The sequence below is a fragment of the Manacus candei genome, unplaced genomic scaffold (assembly GCF_025592945.1).
Source record: "Manacus candei isolate 608988 ecotype Guabito, Panama unplaced genomic scaffold, ASM2559294v1 h1tg000302l, whole genome shotgun sequence".
NCBI lineage: Eukaryota > Metazoa > Chordata > Aves > Passeriformes > Pipridae > Manacus > Manacus candei.
The window spans coordinates 6,299-24,759 of NW_026138350.1; the positions used below are offsets into that span (position 1 = coordinate 6,299).

The window sequence follows — 18,461 nt, forward strand, 5'->3', positions numbered from 1 at the left end:
CGGATTGGCCGCCTTATTCCCCGTTAGGTCCCGCCCCCAACTGTGGGAGGCCTCGCGGCGATTGGCCGGCGCTGCTCCAGGCGGTGATTGGCTGGGGAGAGCGATGGGAGCCGCGCGGTGATTGGCGGAGCTGGGCAGGGCCGCGCCGTGATTGGCTGTGAGGGCGGGAGGGGGCGGGGCCAACGGCGGGGCGCGGGAGGCGGCGGCGGCGCCGGGGCCGAACCGGGGCCGAACCGGGGCCCAACCGGGACCGAACCGGGGCCCAACCGGGACCGAACCGGGGCTCAACCGGGACCGAGGGGGCGGCACCGGCACCCGCAGGTACCCTGAGAACACGCGGGGGGGGCGGCGGCGGCTCCGCTGCCGGTGCACCGGGACCGGGGCCGAGGCCTGGGCGGCCCCCCCGGACCCTCCGTGAGGGTGGAGGGTCCTCGCTGTGGCTCAGCCCGGTTCCCGGGAACCCCCCCGGGAACCCCCCGATACCCTCCGGTAACGCCCCAGTAACTCCCAGTAACCCCCCGGTAACCCCCGGTAACGCCCCAGTAACCCCCCGGTAACCCCCCAGTAACGCCCTGTAACTGCTGTTACCCCCCCGGTAACCCCCCAGTAACCCCCAGTAACCCTCCACTAACCCCCGGTAACGCCCCAGTAACCCCCTGTAACTGCTGTTACCGCCCCGGTAACCCCCCAGTAACCCCCAGTAACCCTCCGGTACCCTCTGGTAACCCCCCAGTAACTCCCAGTAACCCTCTGGTACCCCCCGGTAACCCCCCAATAACGCCCTGTAACTGCTGTTACCACCCCGGTAACCCCCCAGTAACCCCCAGTAACTCCCAGTAACCCTCCAGTACCCCCCAGTAACTCCCTGGAACTGTCGTTACCCCCCTGGTAACCTCCCGGTAACCCCCCAGTAACCCCCAGTAACTCCCTGTAACTGTTGTTACCCCGTCAGTAACCCCCAGTAACTCCCAGTAACTCCCCTGTACCACCAGTAACCCCCAATAATTCCCAGTAACTCCCAGTAACTCCCAGTAACTGCTGTTACCCCCCCGGTAACCTCCCAGTAACCCCCAGTAAGTCCCATTAACCCCCTGGTAATCCCCAGTAACCCCCAGTAACTCCCCTGTACCACCAGTAACCCCCAATAATTCCCAGTAACCCCCCAGTAACTCACCTGTATCCCCCCAGTAACCCCCCAATAATTCCCAGTAACCTCCCAGTAACCCCCAGTAACTCCCCTGTACCACCAGTAACCCTCCGGTAACCCCCCAGTAACCCCCCAGTAACCCCAGTTCCCCCCATTTCAGCCCAGGATGGTAGATGGGGGGGTCCTCGCACCCCCCATTAACCCCCCAGTCCCTCCCAGTGACCCCAGTTCCCCCCATTTCAGCCCAGGATGGTGGACAGGGGGTCGTGGCACCCACCAGTAACCCCCCAGTAACCCCAGTTCCCCTGTCCCAGCCCCGGATGGTGGGTGGGGGTCCTGACTCCCTCCAGTCCCCCCAGTAACCCCAGTTCCCCATTCCACCCCCTCCCAGCATGGCAGATATGGGGGTTCTGGCCCCCTCCAGCCCCCCCAGTAACCCCAGTTCCCCCCCCAGCATGGCAGGCCCCAGTTCCCCCCCAGTAACCCCAGTTCCCCCGTTCCATCCCACCCTCTCCCAGCATGGCAGATTGGGGGTCCTGACCCCCCCCAGGTCCCCCCCAGTAACCCCAGTTCCCCCCCCCAGCATGGCAGATTGGGGGTCCCGGCCCCCCCCAGTCCCCCCCAGTAACCCCAGTTCCCCCCCCCAGCATGGCAGGCCCGGGGGGCTCGTGGCAGACCCTCAGTGGGGTGCAAAAGGCCGCCGTGCTCCTGGGGGTCCCCGCGGCCGCCACCGTGGGCTACATCCTGTACCGCAGGTACCGGGAGGCCAGAGGTGGGTGAGACCCCCGGGACCCCCACGGGACACCCCCGGGACACCCCCTGGGGAGGGAGAGGGCTCCAGGGGTGGGTGAGACCCCCGGGACACCCCCGGGACACCCCCGGGACACCCCCCGGGCAGGGAGAGGGCTCCAGGGGTGGGTGAGACCCCCGGGACCCCCCCCGGGACAGGGAGAGGAGTCCAGGGGTGGGTGAGACCCCTGGGACACCCCCGGGACACCCCCCAGGCAGAGAGAGGGCTCCAGGGGTGGGTGAGACCCCCGGGACACCCCCCGGGACAGGGAGAGGAGTCCAGGGGTGGGTGAGACCCCCGGGACACCCCCGGGACACCCCCTGGGACAGGGAGAGGGCTTCAGGGGTGGGTGGGACCCCCGGGACACCCCCCGGCAGGGAGAGGGGAGGGGAGGCCAGGGGTGGGTGAGACCCCCGGGACACCCCCCCGGGACACCCCCCTGGGACACTCCCCGGGAAGGGAGAGGGGAGGGGAGTCCAGGGGTGGGTGAGACCCCCGGGACACCCCCCGGGACAGGGAGAGGAGTCCAGGGGTGGGTGGGACCCCCTGGGACACCCCCTGGGGCAGGGAGAGGGCTCCAGGGGTGGGTGAGACCCCCGGGACACCCCCGGGACACCCCCCCAGGACACCCCATGGGACACCCCCAGGGGAGGGAGAGGGGAGGGGAGTCCAGGGGTGGGTGAGACCCCCGGGACACCCCCTGGGCAGGGAGAGGAGTCCAGGGGTGGGTGGGACGCCTGGGACACCCCCGGGGAGGGAGAGGGCTCCAGGGGTGGGTGAGACCCCCGGGACCCCCCCCGGGACACCCCCCAGGACACCCCCTGGGAAGGGAGAGGGCTCCAGGGGTGGGTGGGACCCCCGGGACACCCCCCGGGACACCCCCCGGACACCCCCCGGGGAGGGAGAGGGCTCCAGGGGTGGGTGAGACCCCCGGGGCACCCCCTGGGACAAGGAGAGGGCTCCAGGGGTGGGTGAGACCCCGGGACACCCCCCGGGACAGGGAGAGGGGAGGGGAGTCCAGGGGTGTGTGGGACCCCCCCAGGACAGGGAGGGGTCTCTAGGGGTGGGTGAGACCCCCGGGACACCCCCTGGGACAGGGAGAGGGGAGGGGAGGCCAGAGGTGGGTGAGACCCCCTCGGGACACCCCCCGGACAGGGAGAGGGCTTCAGGGGTGGGTGGGACCCCCCGGACACCCCCGGGACACCCCTTGGGACAAGGAGAGGGCTCCAGGGGTGGGTGAGACCCCCGGGACCCCCCCCGGGGAGGGAGAGGGGAGGGGAGTCCAGAAGTGGGACATCCCCCCAGGACACCCCATGGGACACCCCCGGGGAAGGGGAGAGGGGAGGGGTCTCCAGGGGTGGGTGAGACCCCCGGGACCCCCCCCGGGACACCCCCCAGGACACCCCCTGGGAAGGGAGAGGGCTCCAGGGGTGGGTGGGACCCCCGGGACACCCCCCGGGACACCCCCCGGACACCCCCCGGGGAGGGAGAGGGCTCCAGGGGTGGGTGAGACCCCCGGGGCACCCCCTGGGACAAGGAGAGGGCTCCAGGGGTGGGTGAGACCCCCGGGACACCCCCCGGGACAGGGAGAGGGGAGGGGAGTCCAGGGGTGTGTGGGACCCCCCCAGGACAGGGAGGGGTCTCTAGGGGTGGGTGAGACCCCCGGGACACCCCCTGGGACAGGGAGAGGGGAGGGGAGGCCAGAGGTGGGTGAGACCCCCTCGGGACACCCCCCGGACAGGGAGAGGGCTTCAGGGGTGGGTGGGACCCCCCGGACACCCCCGGGACACCCCTTGGGACAAGGAGAGGGCTCCAGGGGTGGGTGAGACCCCCGGGACCCCCCCCGGGGAGGGAGAGGGGAGGGGAGTCCAGAAGTGGGACATCCCCCCAGGACACCCCATGGGACACCCCCGGGGAAGGGGAGAGGGGAGGGGTCTCCAGGGGTGGGTGGGACCCCCCCGGGACATCCCCCGGGCAGGGAGAGTGGGGGTTGGAGTCGCTTTCCCCACCGGGAATTCCCTGTGTGTTCCTTGGAACCCCCTCAGGGGGGTCCCTGTCCCTTCTGGGACCACCTGGGGACCCTCTGGGGACTTTGTGGGGACCCTTTGGGGACCCCCTGGGACCCCCTGTGGGGAGAGGGGGTTGGAGTCACTTTTCCCGCCGGGAATTCCCTGTGTGTTCCTTGGAGCCCCCTCAGGGGGGTCCCTGTCCCTTCTGGGACCCCCTGGGAACCCTTTGGGGACCATTTAGGGACCCCCTGGGACCCCCTGTGGGGAGGGGGGGCTGTTGGAGTCACTTTTCCCACCGGGAATTCCCTGTGTGTTCCTTGGAACCCCCTCAGGGGGGTCCCTGTCCGTTCTGGGACCTCCTGGGGACCCTCTGAGGACCCCCTGGGCACCCTTTGGGGACCCCCTGGGACCCCCTGTGGGAAGGGGGGGCTCTTGGTGTCACTTTTCCCACCGGGAATTCCCTGTCTGTTCCTTGGAACCCCCTCAGGGGGGTCCCTGTCCGTTCTGGGACCCTTTTGGGACGTGTCCCCCCCCCCCGTGTCCCCCCCAGAGGCTCCCCTGACCTACGTGGGGGACGAGGGGCTGGAGCTCGAGGTGAGGGTCCCACGGGGGGCCATGAGATCCCTCATCGGGCGCCGGGGGACCACCATCAACCAGGTGGGGGTTATACTGGGGATACTGGGAGAACTGGGGGCACTGGGACACCCCTGTTCCTGGGGTGGGACCACCATCAACCAGGTGGGTGGGATACTGGGGGTACTGGGAGCACTGGGGGCACTGGGAGCACTGGGAGACCCCTGTTCCTGGGGTGGGACCACCATCAACCAGGTGGGGGTTATACTGGGGGAACTGGGGATACTGGGAGCACTGGGAGCACTGGGACACCCCAAATCCTGGTGTGGGACCACCATCAACCAGGTGGGGGTTGTACTGGGGATACTGGGGGAACTGGGAGCACTGGGGGCACTGGGACACCCCAAATCCTGGTGTGGGACCACCATCAACCAGGTGGGTGTGGAACTGGGGAACTGGGAGCACTGGGACACCCCAAATCCTGGTGAGGGACCACCATCAACCAGGTGGGGGTTATACTGGGGGAACTGGGAGCACTGGGGGCACTGGGAACACTGGGACACCCCTGTTCTTGGTGTGGGACCACCATCAACCAGGTGGGGGTTATACTGGGAGCACTGGGACCCCCCAAATGCTGGGGTGGGACCACCATCAACCAGGTGGGTGTTGGACTGGGGGTACTGGGAGCACTGGGACACCTCCCTGGGGGTACTGGGAGCACTGGGGACACCCCTTTTCCCAGTGTGGGGCCCTCTGGTGTACTGGGAGCCCTGGGACACCCCCCTGGGGGTACTGGGAGCACTGGGACACCCCCTGGATGTACTGGGAGCCCTGGGAACACCCCTTTTCCCGTTGTGGGACACCCTGATGTTACTGGGATCCCTGGGAACACCCCCTGGATGTACTGGGAGCACTGGGAACACCCCCTGGATGTACTGGGATCCCTGGGACACCCCTTTTCCCAGTGTGGGACACCCTGGATGTACTGGGAGCCCTGGGAACACCCCTTTTCCCGTTGTGGGACACCCTGGTGTTACTGGGATCCCTGGGAACACCCCCTGGATGTACTGGGAGCACTGGGACACCCCCTGGATGTACTGGGAGCACTGGGACACCCCCTGGATGTACTGGGAGCACTGGGACACCCCCTTGGATGTACTGGGAGCACTGGGGACACCCCCCTGGGAGTGGGGGGGGTACTGGGAGCACTGGGACACAACCCTGGATGTACTGGGATCCCTGGGAACACCCCTTTTCCCGTTGTGGGACACCCTGGGGGTACTGGGAGCCCTGGGAACACCCCCTGGATGTACTGGGAGCACTGGGACACCCCCCTGGGGGTACTGGGAGCACTGGGACACCCCCTGGATGTACTGGGATCCCTGGGACACCCCTTTTCCCCGTTTTCCCTCAGCTGCGGCGTGAGACGGGCGCTCAGATCGCGGTGCGGGAGGCCGAGGAGGGGGAGGACCCCGAGGAGGGGGCCCTGGTGCGGATCTGGGGGTCCCCGGCCCGGGCGTGCCGGGCCAAGGCGGCCGTGCTGAGCCTGCTGGCCGACTGTGCCCCCGTGGCCGAGGAGCTCAGGGTGCCCGGCAGGGCCCTGGGCAGGATCATCGGTACCTACTGACCCCCCCGGGCACCCCCTGATCCTGTGGGATACACCTGACCCCCCCGGGATACACCCTGATCCCATGGGCCACCCTGGTCATGGGGGATACACCCTGACCCCCCCCGGGCACCCCCTGGTTGTGTGGGATACACCCTGGTCATGGGGGATACACCCTGGGCATGGGGGATACACCCTGACCCCCCCGGGATACACCCTGATCCCATGGGATAGACCCTGATTCCATGGGATACACCCTGACCCCCCCCGGGATACACCCTGGTCATGGGGGATATACCCTGGTCATGGGGGATACACCCTGGGCATGGGGGATACACCCTGGGCATGGGGGATGCACCCTGGGCATGTGGGATACACCCTGACCCCCCCGGGATACAGCCTGGTCATGGGGGATACACCCTGGGCATGGGGGATACATCCTGGTCATGGGGGATACACCCTGACCCCCCCCCGGGACACCCCCTGATCCCATGGGACACCCTGGTCATGGGGGATACACCCTGATCCCATGGGACACCCCCTGATCCCTTGGGATACACCCTGGTCATGGGGGATACACCCTGACCCCCCCGGGATACCCCCTGATCCCGTGGGACACCCCCTGATCAGATGGGACCCCTCTGATCCCATGGGATACCCCCTGATCCCATGGGATATGTCTGATCCCTTGGGATACCCCTGGTCACGTGGGATACCCCCTGGTCATGTGGGATACACCCTGACCCCCCCGGCATACCCCCTGGTTACATGGGATACACCCTGACCCCCCCCAGGCACCCCCTGGTCACATGGGATACACCCTGGTCATGGGGGATACACCCTGACCCCCCCGGGATACCCCCTGGTCACACGGGATATACCCTGATCCCGTGGGATATCCCTGATTCCCCCGGGACACCCCTGGTTACGTGGGATACACCCTGATCCCGTGGGATACCCCTGATCCCCCCTGGGATACACCCTGACCCCCCCGGGCACCCCCTGGTTGTGGGGGATTCACCCTGGTCACGTGGGATACACCCTGATCAGATGGGACCCCCCTGATCCCAGAGGACCCTCCCCAATCACATGGGATCCCCCTGATCACATGGGATATTCCTGGTCACGTGGGATACCCCCTGGTCATGTGGGATACCCCTGGTCATGGGGGATACACCCTGACCCCCCCGGGATACCCCCTGGTTACATGGGATACACCCTGACCCCCCCAGGCACCCTCCGGTCTTGTGGGATATGTCTGATCCTGTGGGATACACCCTGACCCCCCTGAGGATCCCTTCCCCCCTTCCCATCCTGACATCCCACTCCCTTCCCACTCCCTTATCCCCGAGGATCCCTTCCCCCCTTCCCATCCCAGTCCCCTCCCAACCCCCCCCAAGTCCTGGTGGGATCCCAAATCCCCTTTTCTCCCTCCCCTCAACGTCCCATCGGGAATTCCCCCCCCCCATTCCCACTCCCTCCATCCCTCCATCCCTCACTCTCCCGGGGTCCCTCCTCCGCAGGCCGGGGCGGGGAGACGGTCCGCGGGATCCGCCGGCTCTCCGGGGCCAGGGTGGAGTGTGGGCGGGATCCCGAGGCCAGCCTGGCCCCACTGCGGGTCATCCACATCTCGGGGACGCGCCGGGAGGTCGAGGCCGCCAAGGTGAGCGGGGAGGGCGGGCTGGGGGAGCCTGGATCCCCGTGGATCCCCATGGATCCCAATGGATCTGGGATCCATGCCCTGGTGGGAAGGATGAGCCTGGATCCCCATGGATCCCAATGGATCCTGTTGGATCTGGGATCCATGCCCTGGTGGGGTGGGGGAGCCTGGATCCCGATGGATCTGGGATCCATGCCCTGGTGGGGTGGGGGAGCCTGGATCCCGATGGATCCCGATGGATCCCATTGGATCTGGGATCCATGCCCTGGTGGGATGGGGGAGCATGGATCCCGATGGATCCCACCAGATTCAGTATCCATGCCCTGGTGGGAAGGATGAGCCTGGATCCCGCTGGATCATGTATCCATGCCCTGGTGGGGTGGGTGAGCCTGGATCCCAATGGATCCTGCTGGATCCCAATGGATCTGGGATCCATGCCCTGGTGGGATGGGAGTGCCTGGATCCCAATGGATCCCAATGGATCCCCCTGGATTGGGTATCCATGCCCTGGTGGGTACCTGGATCCCGATGGATCCTGCTGGATCTGGGATCCATGCCCTGGTGGGATGGGGGAGCCTGGATCCTGCTGGATCCCGTTGGATCCCAATGGATCTGGGATCCATGCCCTGGTGGGATGGGGGTGCCTGGATCCCTCTGGATCCCTCTGGATCTGGTATCCATGTCTCGGTGGGATGGGGGTGCCTGGATCCCGATGGATCCTGCTGGATCTGGGATCCATGCCCTGGTGGGATGGGGGTGCCTGAATCCCCTCTGGATCCCCCCGGATCCCCCTGGCTCTGCCATCCCCGGCCCGTTGTCCCGTTTGCAGCGGCTGATCCTGGAGAAGCTGTCGGAGGACGCGGCGTTCCGCAGGGACCTGGCCCAGGCAGCCGCCTCCCGCTGCCCTCGGAAGCAGCCCCTGGGCAGCCGCCGGGACACGGAGCCGCTCCCGGAGCCGCTCCCGGAGCCGCTTCCCGCCGGGATGTCGGAGCGCTGGGATGGGGAGTGCTGGGAAGGGACAGTCCCCGGGCAGCGGGATGGGAGCGAGGGGACGGAGGAGCCGGAGTTTGGGAAGGAGGAGCCGGAGCTTGGGAAGGAGGAGCCGGAGCTCGGGAAGGAGGAGCCGGAGCTTGGGAAGGAGGAGCCGGAGCTCGGGAAGGAGGAGCTGGAGCTCGGGAATGAGGAGTCAGAGCTCGGGAAGGAGGAGCTGGAGTTTGGGAAGGAGGAGTCGGAGCTCGGGAATGTGGAGCCGGAGCTCGGGAACGAGGAGACAGAGCTCGGGAAGGAGCTGGAAAACGGGAACGAGGAGGTGGAGCTTGGGCTGGAGCTGAAGGAGCTGGAGAACGGGAATGAGGAGCTGGAAAACGGGAATGAGGAGCTGGAGAATGGGAAGGAGGAGCCAGAGGAGCCGCCGGTGGAAAAGTTTGAGGGTGAGGGTTTGTTGTCGCCCCTTGGGATGGGGGTGGAAAACTGTGGGGAGGGAGAGGAGGGAATGAGGAGCCAGAGGGTGGGAATGAGGAGCCAGGGGTTGGGAATGGGAAGGCAGGGCTGGGAATGAGGAGCCAGAGGTTGGGAATGGGGATCTGGAGGAGGCAGAGCAGGGGGATGAAGAGCTGCAGGAGCCAGAGGGTGGGAATGAGCAGCCAGAAGCTGGGAATGAGGAGCTGGAGGACCAAGAGGTTGGGAATGAGGAACCAGAAGTTGGAATGAGGATCTGGAGGAAGCAGGGGCTGGGAATGAGCAACTAGAAGCTGGGAATGAGGAACCAGGGGCTGGGAATGAGGCTCAGGAGGAGCCAGGGGCTGGGAATGAGGAGCCAGAGGTTGGGAATGAGGATCTGGAGGGGCTGGAGGTTGGGAATGAGGAGCAGGAGAACCAAGAGATTGGGAATGAGGATCTAGAGGAGCCAGGGCTGGGAATGAGGAGCAGGAGGTGCCAGAGGGTGGGAATGAGGAGCCAGGGGTTGGGACTGAGAAGCAAGGGCTGGGAATGAGGAGCCAGGGCTGGGAATGAGGAGCCAGGGGCTGGGAATGAGGAGCCAGGGGTTGGGAATGAGGAGCCAGAGGTTGGGAATGAGGAGCCAGAGGTTGGGAATGAGGAGCCAGGGCAGGGAATGGGAAGCCAGAGGTTGGGAATGAGCAGCCAGAGGTTGGGAATGAGCAGCCAGAGGCTGGGAATGGGAAGGCAGGGCTGGGAATGAGCAGCCAGGGGTTGGGAATGAGAAGCCAGAGGTTGGGAATGAGAAGCCAGAGGTTGGGAATGAGGAGCCAGGGGCTGGGAATGAGGAGCCAGGGGTTGGGAATGAGCAGCCAGGGGTTGGGAATGGGAAGCCAGGGCTGGGAATGAGCAGCCAGGGCTCGGAATGGGAAGCCAGGGCTGGGAATGGGAAGCCAGAGGATGGGAATGAGGATCTGGAGGAAGCAGGGGCTGGGAATGAGGAGCCAGAGGTTGGGAATGAGGAGCCAGAGGGTGGGAATGAGGAGCAAGAAGACGAAGAGGTTGGGAATGAGCAGCCAGGGGCTGGGAATGAGCAGCCAGGGGCTGGGAATGAGCAGCCAGGGGTTGGGAATGAGCAGCCAGGAGCTGGCAAGGGGAAGCCGGGTCTGTCCCCGAGGCCCCGGGGCCGTTCCTGGCTGCCCCCGTGCCCCAGCCCGGGCCGTTCCCGCCCCGTTCCCGCCCCGTCCCCGCAGTTCCCAGCCCGGATCTGAGCTTCCCGGCGGACGAGCAGCTGGAGGTGTTCGTGTCGGCGGCCGAGAGCCCCGGGCACTTCTGGGTGCAGCTGCTGGGCAGCCGCTCCCTGCAGCTCGACAAGCTCACCCGCGAGATGGGGCACTACTACGGCAGCAGCCACCCCGTGAGACCCCCGGGACCCTCTGGGGACCCTCTGGGACCCCTCTGTGTCCCCTTTGTGTCCCCCCCCCTTGTCACAGCGATGTCACCCACCCCGTGAGACCCCCGGGACCCTCTGGGGACCCTCTGGGGACTCTCTGGGACCCCTCTGTGTCCCCTCTGTGTCCCCTATGTCCCCTCCCTGTCCCCTCTGTGTCCCCCCCCCCCCTTGTCACAGCGATGTCACCCACCCTGTGAGACCCCCGGGACCCTCTGGGGACCCTCTGTGTCCCCCCCCCCTTGTCACAGTGATGTCACCCACCCCGTGAGACCCCCAGGCACCTGGGGACCCTCTGGGGACCCTCTGTGTCCTCTCCCTATCCCCTCTGTGTCCTCCCCTTGTCACAGTGATGTCACCCACCCCATGAGACCCCCGGGGCACCTGGGTCCCCTCTGTGTCTCCTCTGTGTCCCCTCACTTGTCACAGTGATGTCACACCCCCTGTGTTCTCCTGTGTCCCCTCTGTGTCCCCTCTGTGTCCCCTCTGTGTCCCCTCTGTGTCCCCTCCCTGTCCCCCTGTCCCCTCCCTGTCCCTGACTATCCCCCTCTGTCCCCTGTGTCCCCTCACTGTCCCCCTGTCCCCTCCCTGTCCCTGACTGTCCCTCTGTCCGCAGTGCCCCCCTGTGTCGGTCCGTCCCGGTGACATCGTGGCCGCCCCATACCCCGGGGACGGGCAGTGGTACCTCCCCTCACTGTCCCCCTGTCCCCAGTGTCCCCTGGCTGTCCCCTCCCTGTCCCCTCTGTCCCCTCACTGTCCCCCTGTCCCCTGGCTGTCCCCTGACTGTCCCTCTGTCCCCAGTGTCCCCCTGTGTCGGTCCGTCCCGGTGACATCGTGGCGGCCCCGTACCCCGGGGACGGGCAGTGGTACCTCCCCTGGCTGTCCCACTGTCCCTGGCTGTCCCCCTGTCCCCTGTGTCCCCTGGCTGTCCCCTCCCTGTCCCCAGTGTCCCCCTCACTGTCCCCCTGTCCCCTGGCTGTCCCCTGACTGTCCCTCTGTCCGCAGTGCCCCCCTGTGTCCGTCCGTCCCGGTGACATCGTGGCCGCCCCGTACCCCGGGGACGGGCAGTGGTACCTCCCCTGGCTGTCCCCCCTGTCCCCTGGCTGTCCCTCTGTCCCCAGTGTCCCCTCCCTGTCCCTGACTGTCCCCCCTGTCCCCTGGCTGTCCCTCTGTCCCCTCCCTGTCCCCTGGCTGTCCCCCTGTCCCCTGACTGTACCCCCTGTCCCCTCTCTGTCCCCCTGTCCCCTCACTGTCCCCCTGTCCCTGACTGTCCCTCTGTCCGCAGTGCCCCCCTGTGTCCGTCCGTCCCGGTGACATCGTGGCGGCCCCGTACCCCGGGGACGGGCAGTGGTACCGTGCCCGCGTGCTGGCCATGCTGGACAACGGCCACTGGGACCTGTACTACGTGGACTTCGGGGACAACGGGGAGGCCCCCCGGGAGGCCCTGCGGACCCTCAGGTGGGGACAGCCCCGGGACAACCCCGGGAGAATCCCGGGATAACGGGGTGGCCGGCTGGGAGTTCCCTCCTGGGGGTTTGGGGTCCTGGCTGGGCCCATTCTGGGGACCCTTGGGCACCTCCTGTCCCTCCCCTGTCCCCTCAGACCTTCCCTTTGGGGTCTTTTGGGGGTCCCCCCACCCTCCCCATTGGGGTACCCTGGCTGTTCCCTCCCCTGGCCCCTCAGACCTTCCCTTTGGGGTCTTTTGGGGGTCCCCCCACCCTCCCCATTGGGGTACCCTGGCTGTTCCCTCCCCTGGCCCCTCAGACCTTCCCTTTGGGGTCTTTTGGGGGTCCCACCACCCTCCCCATGGGGTGCCCTGGCTGGGCCCATTCGGGGGACCCTTGGGCACCTCCTGTCCCTCCTCTCCCTCCCTGTCTCCTCAGACCTTCCCTTGGGGTCTTTTGGGGGTCCTCCCACCCTCCCCATGGGTTGTGCCCATTTTGGGGACCCTTGGGCACTTCCTGTCCCTCCTGTCCCTCCCCTGGCCCCTCAGACCTTCCCTTTGGGGTCTTCTGGGGGTCCCCCCACCCTTCCCATGGGGTGCCCTGGCTGTGCCCTCCCCTGTCCCCTCAGACCTTCCCTTTGGGGTCTTTTGGGGGTCCCCCCACCCTCCCCATGGGGTGCCCTGGCTGTGCCCATTTTGGGGATCCCCTCATCCCTGTGCCTTCCAAGTGGGACCTCGGGAAACCCCCTTGGGCACCTCCAGCCCCTCCTGTCCCTCCCCTGTCCCCTCAGACCTTCCCTTTGGGGTCTTCTGGGGGTCCCCCCACCCTTCCCATGGGGTGCTCTGGCTGGGCCCATTTTGGGGACCCTTGGGCACTTCCTGTCCCTCCCCTGGCCCCTTTGACCCCTGTGCCTTGTCCCTCCCCCATCCTCCCCTGTCCCTCCCCCTGTCCCCTGTCCCTCCCCTGTCCCCTTTGCCCCCTGTCCCTCCCCTGTCCCTCCCCTCTCCCTCCTGTCCCTCATCCCTCCCCTGTCCCCCCTCCCCCCTGTCCCTCCCCTGTCCCCCCGTCCCTCCCCCTGTCCCCTTTGCCCCCTGTCCCTCCATCCCTCCCCTGTCCCCTGTCCCTCCCCTGTTCCCTGTCCCTCCTGTCCCCCTGTCCCTCCCCTCTCCCTCTCCCCTGTCCCTCCCCTGTCCCTTTTGCCCCCTGTCCCTCCCCCTGTCCCTCCTGTCCCTCCCCATCCCTGACGGTCCCTTTTCCCTTTCCAGGGGGGATTTCCTGAGCCTGCCCTTCCAGGCCATCGAGTGCAGCCTGGCCGGGATCGTCCCCTCGGGTCAGTCTGGGGGGGCACCGGCCCCGAGCCCGCCCCGAGCCCGCTGTTATCCCGGGATTATCCTGGCGTTATCCCAGTGTTATCCCACTGTTATCCTGCTGTTATCCCAGGGTTATCCCAGTGTTCTCCTGGTGTTATCCCACTGTTATCCTGCTGTTATCCTGCTGTTATCCCGGGCTTATCCCGGGCTTATCCCGGGCTTATCCCGGGCTTATCCCGCTGTTATCCTGGTGTTCTCCTGGCGTTATCCCACTGTTATCCTGCTGTTATCCCGCTGTTATCCCGGTGTGATCCCACTGTTATCCCGGTGTGATCCCACTGTTATCCCAGTGTGATCCTGGTGTTATCCCAGTGTTATCCCAGTGTTCTCTCAACGTTATCCCAGTGTTCTCTCAACGTTATCCCAGTGTTATCCCAGTGTTATCCCAGCATTATCCCAGTGTTCTCCTGGTGTTATCCCAGTGTTCTCCTGGTGTTATCCCAGTGTTATCCCAGTGTTATCCCAGTGTTATCCCAGTGTTATCCCGGTGTTATCCCAGTGTTATCCCGGTGTTTTCCCAGTGTTATCGTGGTGTTCTCCCAGCATTCTGCCAGTGTTCTCTGGGCATTCTCCCAGTGTTATCCCAGCGTTATCCCGGTGTTCTCCTGGTGTTATCCCAGTGTTATCCTGGTGTGATCCTGGTGTTATCCTGGCATTATCTTGTCATTATCCCAGTGTTCTCCTGCCATTCTCCCAGTGTTATCCCAGTGTTATCCTGGTGATACCCCAGTGTTATCCTGGTGTTATCCCAGCATTCTCCCGCCATTCTCCCAGTGTTTTTCCAGTGCTATCCCAGTGTTATCCTGCCATTCTCCCAGTGTTATCCCGCCGTTCTCCGGCGGTTATCCGGGTGTTCTCCGCAGGGAACGACTGGGAGGAGGCCGCCCTGGACGCCTTTGAGCGGCTGACGGGCTGTGCCCAGTGGAGGCCGTTGGAGGCCCAGCTCTGCAGCTTCTGCCCCGCCACGCCCTGGCCCCGGCCCAGCCTGCGCCTCTTCGCCCAACACCACGGACAGGTGGGGCACTCCCGACATTCCCGGTGCTCCCACTGGCATTCCCAACCTTCCAACTCTTCCCACTGCCATTCCCAACCTTCCTGGTGCTCCCACCGCCATTCCCAATGTTTCCCATGTTCCCACCACCATTCCCAACATTCCAGCTCTTCCCACTGCCATTCCCAACCTTCCTGGTGTTCCCACCACCATTCCCACCACTCCCAGTGTTCCCACCACCATTCCCAGTGTTCCCACCATTTCTGGTATTCCTACCACCATTCCCGACCTTCCTGCTCTTCCTACCACCGTTCCCAACATTCCCACTGCCATTCCCAACCTTCCCGGTGCTCCCACCCCCATTCCCGCCATTCCTGGTGTTCCCACTGCCATTCCCAACATTCCCACTCTTCCCACTGCCATTCCCAGCCTTCCTGGTGCTCCCACCACCATTCCCACCACTCCCAGTGTTCCCACCACCATTCCCACTATTCCTGGTGTTCCCACTGCCATTCCCAACATTCCTGGTGTTCCCACTGCCATTCCTGACATTCCCACTGCTCCCACCACCCTTCCCGACCTTCCTGCTCTTCCCACCACCGTTCCCAACATTCCCACTGCCATTCCTGCCATTCCCAGTGTTCCCACCATTCCCGGTGTTCCCACTGCCATTCCCGACCTTCCCACTCTTCCCACTGCCATTCCCAACATTCCTGGTGTTCCCACCATTCCCAACCTTCTCAGTGTTCCCAACATTCCCTGGTATTCCCCCCATTCCCGGCGTTCCCCCCCAATTCCCAGTATTTCCACCTCATTCCTGGTGCTCCCCCCATTCCCGGTGTCCCCCCATTCCCAGTATTCCCCCATTCGTGGTGTTCCCCCCTCATTCCCGGTGTTCCCCCCTCATTCCCGGTGTTCCCCCCCCATTCCTGGTGTTCCCCCCTCATTCCCAGTATTTCCCCCTCATTCCCGCTGTTCCCCCATTCCCGGTGTTCCCCCCTCATTCCCGGTGTTCCCCCATTCCCAGTATTTCCCCCCCATTCCCAGTATTTCCCCCCCATTCCCGCTGTTCCCCCCCCATTCCCAGTGTCCCCTCATTCCCAGTATCTCCCCCCCATTCCCAGTATCTCTCCCCCATTCCCGCTGTCCCCCCCCATTCCCAGTATTCCCCCCCATTCCTGCTGTTCCCCCCCCCATTCCCGGTGTCCCCCCATTCCCAGTATTCCCCCCCATTCCCAGTATTCCACCCCCATTCCCAGTATTCCCCGTCATTCCCTCGTTCCCGCAGCGCCTGGACGTGGGGGCGGAGCTGGTCCGGTTGGGATTTGCCATCCCAGGACCCCCCGAGGACGATTTGGGGCCGGGATCCCAAACCCCCCCCGCGCAGGACACCCCGGTGAGCTGCTCCCACATTCCCGGGATGGGGGGGGGTCCCGGTGCCCCCTGGGATGGTCCCAGTGCCCCCCTGGGATGTGGGATGGTCCTGGTGTCCCCTGGGATGGTCCCAGTGTCCCCTGGGATGTGGGGTGGGCCCGGTGTCCCCTGGGATGTGGGGGGGTCTCGCTGTCCCTGGGATGGTTCCACTGTCCCCTGGGATAGGGGATGGTCCCGGTATCCCTGGGATGGTCCCAGTGCCCCCCTGGGATGTGGGGGGGTGCCACTGTCCCCTGGGATGGTTCCACTGTCCCCTGGGATAGGGGATGGTCCCACTGTCCCCTGGGATGGTCCCAGTGCCCCCCTGGGATGTGGGGGGGTCCCACTGTCCCCTGGGATGGTCCCAGTGTTCCCTGGGATGTGGGGTGGTCCTGCTGTCCCTGGGAAGTGGGACGGTCCCAGCATCTCCAGGATAACTCTCCTGGCTCTTCCCGGTGTCCCCTGGGATGTGGGATGGTCCCACTCTCCCCTGGGATGGTCCCACTGTCCCCAGGGATAGGGGGTGGTCCCACTGTCCCCTGGGATATGGGGTGGTCCCGGTATCCCTGGGATGGTCCCACTGTCCCTGGAATGGTCCCGGTGTCCCCTGGGATGGTCCCAGTGTTCCCAGGGATGTGGGACGGTCCCGGTGTCCCCTGGGATGGTCCTGGTGTGCCCTGGGATATGGGATGGTCCTGGTGTCCTTTGGGATGGTCCCATTGTCCCCTGGGATATGGGGTGGTCCCAGTGTCCCTGGGATGTCGGACAGTCCTGGTGTCCCTGGGATAGTCCTGGTGTGCCCTGGGCTGTGGGATGTCCCAGTGTCCCTGCAATGGTCCTGGTGTCCCCTGGGGTGTAGGACATTCCCAGTGTCCCCGGGATGTCCCCAGTGTCCCCAGGCTGTCCCCGGTGTCCCCTGGGGTGTCCCTGGGATGTTCCTGGTGTCTCCTGGGCTGTGGGATGTCCCCGGTGTCCCCAGGCTGTCCCCGGTGTCCCCTGGGGTGTCCCTGGGATGTCCCCGGTGTCCCCAGGCTGTCCCCGGTGTCCCCAGGATGTCCCTGGTGTCCCCTGAGCTGTCCCTAGGATGTTTCTGGTGTCCCCTGGGCTGTGGGATGTCCCCGGTGTCCCCTGGGGTGTCCCCATGATGTCCCCGGTGTCCCTTGGGCTGTCCCCGGTGTCCCCATGATGTCCCCAGTGTCCCCTGGGCTGTGGGCTGTCCCCGGTGTCCCCAGGCTGTCCCCGGTGTCCCCTGGGCTGTGGGATGTCCCCATGATGTCCCCGGTGTCCCCCGGGCTGTCCCCAGCTCTCACCCCTCCTGTCCCACACAGGACAGCGTCACCTCCAGCGCCAGCCTCGTGTCCGACCCCCCCCGGAGCACGGGGGACACCCCGGACAGCCCGTCCTGCCGGAGCACGGGGGACACCCCGGACAGCCCGTCCTGCCGGAGCCTGCCCGGTGAGTCTGGGGGGACATTGCTGGGGACATTCCTGGGGTGTTCCCAGGACACCCCTCTGACCCCCTGCCCGGTGAGTCTGGGGGGGGACATTCCTGGGGACACCCCTCTGACCCCCCTGCCTGGTGAGTCCAGGGGGGAAATCCCTGGGGACATTCCTGGGGACATTCCCGGGGCGTTCCCGGGACACCCCTCTGACCCCCTGCCCTGCTCCCGCAGATGCCACCAGCCCCGTGCCCAGGGACACCGTCACTGTCACCTGAGGGTGTGCCCGGGCACCCGGAGCTGCTCCCGGTGACACCATCGCTGTCACCTGGAGCCGCTCCTGATGACACCATCGCTGTCACCTGGAGCTGCTCCCTGTGACCCCATCGCTGTCACCTGGAGCTGCTCCCTGTGACACTGTCACTGTCACGTGGAGCTGCTCCTGGTGACACTGTCACTGTCACGTGGAGCTGCTCCTGGTGACCCCATCGCTGTCACCTGGAGCTGCTCCTGACCCTGTCACTGTCACCTGGAGCTGTTCATGGTGACCCCATCGCTGTCACCTGGAGCTGCTCCCTGTGACACTGTCACTGTCACCTGGAGCTGCTCCTGGTGACACTGTCACTGTCACCTGGAGCTGCTTCCTGTGACACTGTCACTGTCACCTGGAGCTGTTCCTGATGACACCATCGCTGTCACCTGGAGCTGTTCCTGATGACACCATCGTTGTCACCTGGAGCACCTCCCTGCGATCCTGTCACTGTCACCTGGAGCTGTTCCTGATGACACCGTCACTGTCACCCGGAGCTGCCCCAATGTCACCGTTGTCACCTGGAGCTGCCCCCAGTGCCATCATTGTCACCTGGAGCTGCCCCAATGCCACCATCACTGTCACCTGGAGCCGCTCCCGATGCCACCATGATTGTCACCCGGTGCCGCCGCCCCCCCGGACGGTCCCCTCGCCGCCCCCCGGGCCCTCCGGGGGGGTCTCCATCGTGCCTGCCGTGGGGACATCCCCCCCCCGCTCCCCGGGATTGTTGTTTTCTGTGAGGGGGACGAGCTCTTCGTTGTCCCGGGTTAATAAACGGAACGTTTCTCAGCGCTTCGCCTCCTCCGGGGGGTCCCGGGGGGG

At 65.8% G+C, this 18,461-nt stretch overlaps 1 protein-coding gene across 1 annotated transcript; it reads left to right on the forward strand.

Annotated features, from left to right (window-relative positions):
- The first annotated feature begins 209 nt into the window (after positions 1-209).
- LOC127464998 (tudor and KH domain-containing protein-like) lies at positions 210-18,428 on the forward strand. Its single transcript, XM_051775479.1, has 14 exons — positions 210-321; positions 1,795-1,919; positions 4,497-4,603; positions 5,934-6,135; positions 7,649-7,788; positions 8,615-9,028; positions 9,062-9,215; positions 10,476-10,639; positions 11,958-12,130; positions 13,383-13,447; positions 14,351-14,502; positions 15,767-15,874; positions 17,220-17,346; positions 17,564-18,428. Exons 2-14 carry the CDS (start codon positions 1,796-1,798, stop codon positions 17,605-17,607), a joined length of 1,974 nt encoding a protein of 657 aa, XP_051631439.1. The 5' UTR covers positions 210-321; position 1,795; the 3' UTR covers positions 17,608-18,428.
- The last annotated feature ends 33 nt before the right edge of the window (positions 18,429-18,461 follow it).